General features: G+C 53.0%; 1 protein-coding gene across 1 annotated transcript in view; it reads left to right on the forward strand.

Moving 5' to 3' along the window:
- Window positions 1-1,183: 1,183 nt before the first annotated feature.
- The window catches only part of ADCK2 (aarF domain containing kinase 2), a 15,389-nt gene continuing 14,179 nt past the window's right edge, over window positions 1,184-2,393 (forward strand). The window contains exons 1-2 of the mRNA XM_017499786.2: window positions 1,184-1,258; window positions 1,691-1,819. Coding sequence (XP_017355275.1) covers window positions 1,184-1,258; window positions 1,691-1,819 — 204 coding nt within the window. The remainder of the gene's footprint in view (window positions 1,259-1,690; window positions 1,820-2,393) is intronic.

Consider the following 2,393-nt stretch of genomic DNA (forward strand, 5'->3'; position numbering starts at 1 on the left):
AAAAAAAAAAAAAAAAAAATGAAAAACAAAGTTCGTTCTATGTAGGTGAACTGAGGCAGAGAAAGGGAGCTCTTTGTTTTATTATTTTAAAAATAGAGACAGAGTCTTGCCATGTTGCCCAGGTTGGCCTTGAACTCCTGGGCTTAAGTTATTCTCCCTCCTCAGCCTTCCCAAGTGCTGGGATGACAGACCTAGGCCACTGCACGTGGTCAAGAGAGGGAACTCAATTTCTTCCCAAGTTTGGCATTGCCTTCTTCAATATGTGTCATCTGGGGTCAATGTGGATTGGAGGGAGAGGCCAGCCTAGTCAACCTAGTGAAACCCTGTCTCTACTAAAAATACAAAAATTAATCAGGTATGGTGCATACTTGTAATCCTAGCTACTCAAGAGGCTGAGGCAGGAGAATCGTTTGAACCCAGGGTGGTATTATCCAGTCTGGGATGTCGAGCGCTATATGGAGTTGGGTGAGGCCAGATCTTAGGTGATAAAGGAAGGGGAAGGTGCCATGAGAGACGGACCTGGACAGAGAAGTAGGGGCCAAAGCATGACCCACCTGGATGCCATTCTAAGGAGTGCAGACTTTACCATGCAGCTGAGGGACAGGAGAGGGAGGATGGGTCAAGTAAGGAGCACAGCCTGGGCACCTCTGTTTGTGCTCAGCTGACTGGACATGAGGGTAAGTGCCTTGGGAGTGGCACTGGGGGAGAGGGACTGATCTGAGGGCGATGAGGGCTGCAGAGCTGATGGCACTGGGCTGTTGCTGTGCGCGGAGGGGAAGAGAGAAGGCATGATCTGAGGACTCAAAGGTGACTGAGTGTGTGGGGAAGGTGAAGGGAAATTCCATTTAGACATGGAGCTTCAGGGTTTCTGGGCTCCCACTGGGCCACATCCAGTTGTTGTTGGATGTGTCACTCTGGAGGCTGGCATGGAGGTCTCGCATGGAGATCAAGCTGCTGTGAGAGGAGGCACTGGCTGAGGGCTTGGTAGATGTCAAGGGAGTGCACGTGCTGGCTGTGGTCAGGAGCAAGGACATCAGCTCTTGGGGACACAGGAGACCTGGCCAAGACAGGACACTGAGAGGCAGCAGGGGCGCCAGGAGAGTGAAAGGCAGGCGCCAGGGGAAGAGCCACCATAAAGAGCCAGGTCAGCAGCGGTCCCAGCCCCGGATGCCCACAGAGGTTGATGGTAAACCTGGAACTGGTCCTTTGCGTCTGGCGAATGGTGGTTGGAGAGGGTAGTGGTGGCAGTGTCAATGCGGTAGGTGCAGAGCTGGCCGTGACATGGAAGGGCAGTCCTGTGTGGAAGTGACCACAGCGCGCTGGCCCCAGTGGAAGGAGAGAGCTGGGGGTTGGGCCTGGAGAAGCCAGACCCCAGAGAGACGGGGAAGGGACCAATGGGCTATTGTGAGGCAGGTGAGCGGCAAGGGAGAGAGTAGCAGAGAAGCAGTGCAGCCCAAAGCCCACCAGGACACCTGCTATCTGCACCCTCCAGGAGTTCACACAGATCTGGGATTGCTGCGGCAGGGTGTAGCCCATGGATGTTGCCTCCTGAGTTTCTGGGCGAGTCCTGCGGGGCAAGCTGGTAGGGAAGGTGGGGTGGATCTCATGACTTGCCAGCTCCTTGGCATTTCAGATGTCACTGTGCCCGTGCCCAGACTAGCCCTCATCCTTTCTGTCCATTTCTCTGTAGATTGACCTGCGTTACGAAGCTCAGAATCTAGAACACTTCCAGGTCAACTTCCGGAATGTGAAAGCTGTCAAGTTCCCCACCCCTCTGCGCCCCTTTGTCACCAGGGAAGTCTTGGTAGAAACATACGAAGTAAGAGTGGTGGCTTTGCCTGGCCATGCCTTTCACTTGCCATCGCAGTGGGCCCATCTCCAGCCCACAGAATGGCTTCAGTCTGGAGAGAATGGGATTTGTGTCTGTAAAGCTATGAGGAGCTGGGACTTCGGGGAGAGGTACTGTTGTGGTGAGGTGGCTGAGAGCACAGGGTGTGGCCCGACCCCCTAGATTTGAAAATCTGCTCTGCCATTTTATTAGCTGGTGACCTAGAAAACAGGCAGTAGTTCCTGCCTTAGAGGATTGTCTCGGGAGGAAATGACACATTGAATGCAAAAGGAGGAGTTGGGCACAGAGAAAGCACTCAACAACCTTGTGTTGTCTCTTGCCCTAGCTATCCTCTACTCTAGTTCAGCATTTGGCCTTCGTTTTTTTTTTTTTTGAGACCGAGTCTCGCTCTGTTGCCCAGACTGGAGTGTAGTGGCACCATCTCAGTTCACTGCAACCTCCACCTCCCCAGTTCAAGCGATTCTCATGTCTCAGCCTACTAAGTAGCTGGGATTACAGGTGCGTCTCACCACACCAGGTGGCTAATTTTTGTATTTTTAGTAGA

Source organism: Cebus imitator, unplaced genomic scaffold, assembly GCF_001604975.1.
Source record: "Cebus imitator isolate Cc_AM_T3 unplaced genomic scaffold, Cebus_imitator-1.0 Scaffold260, whole genome shotgun sequence".
NCBI classification, from domain to species: domain Eukaryota; kingdom Metazoa; phylum Chordata; class Mammalia; order Primates; family Cebidae; genus Cebus; species Cebus imitator.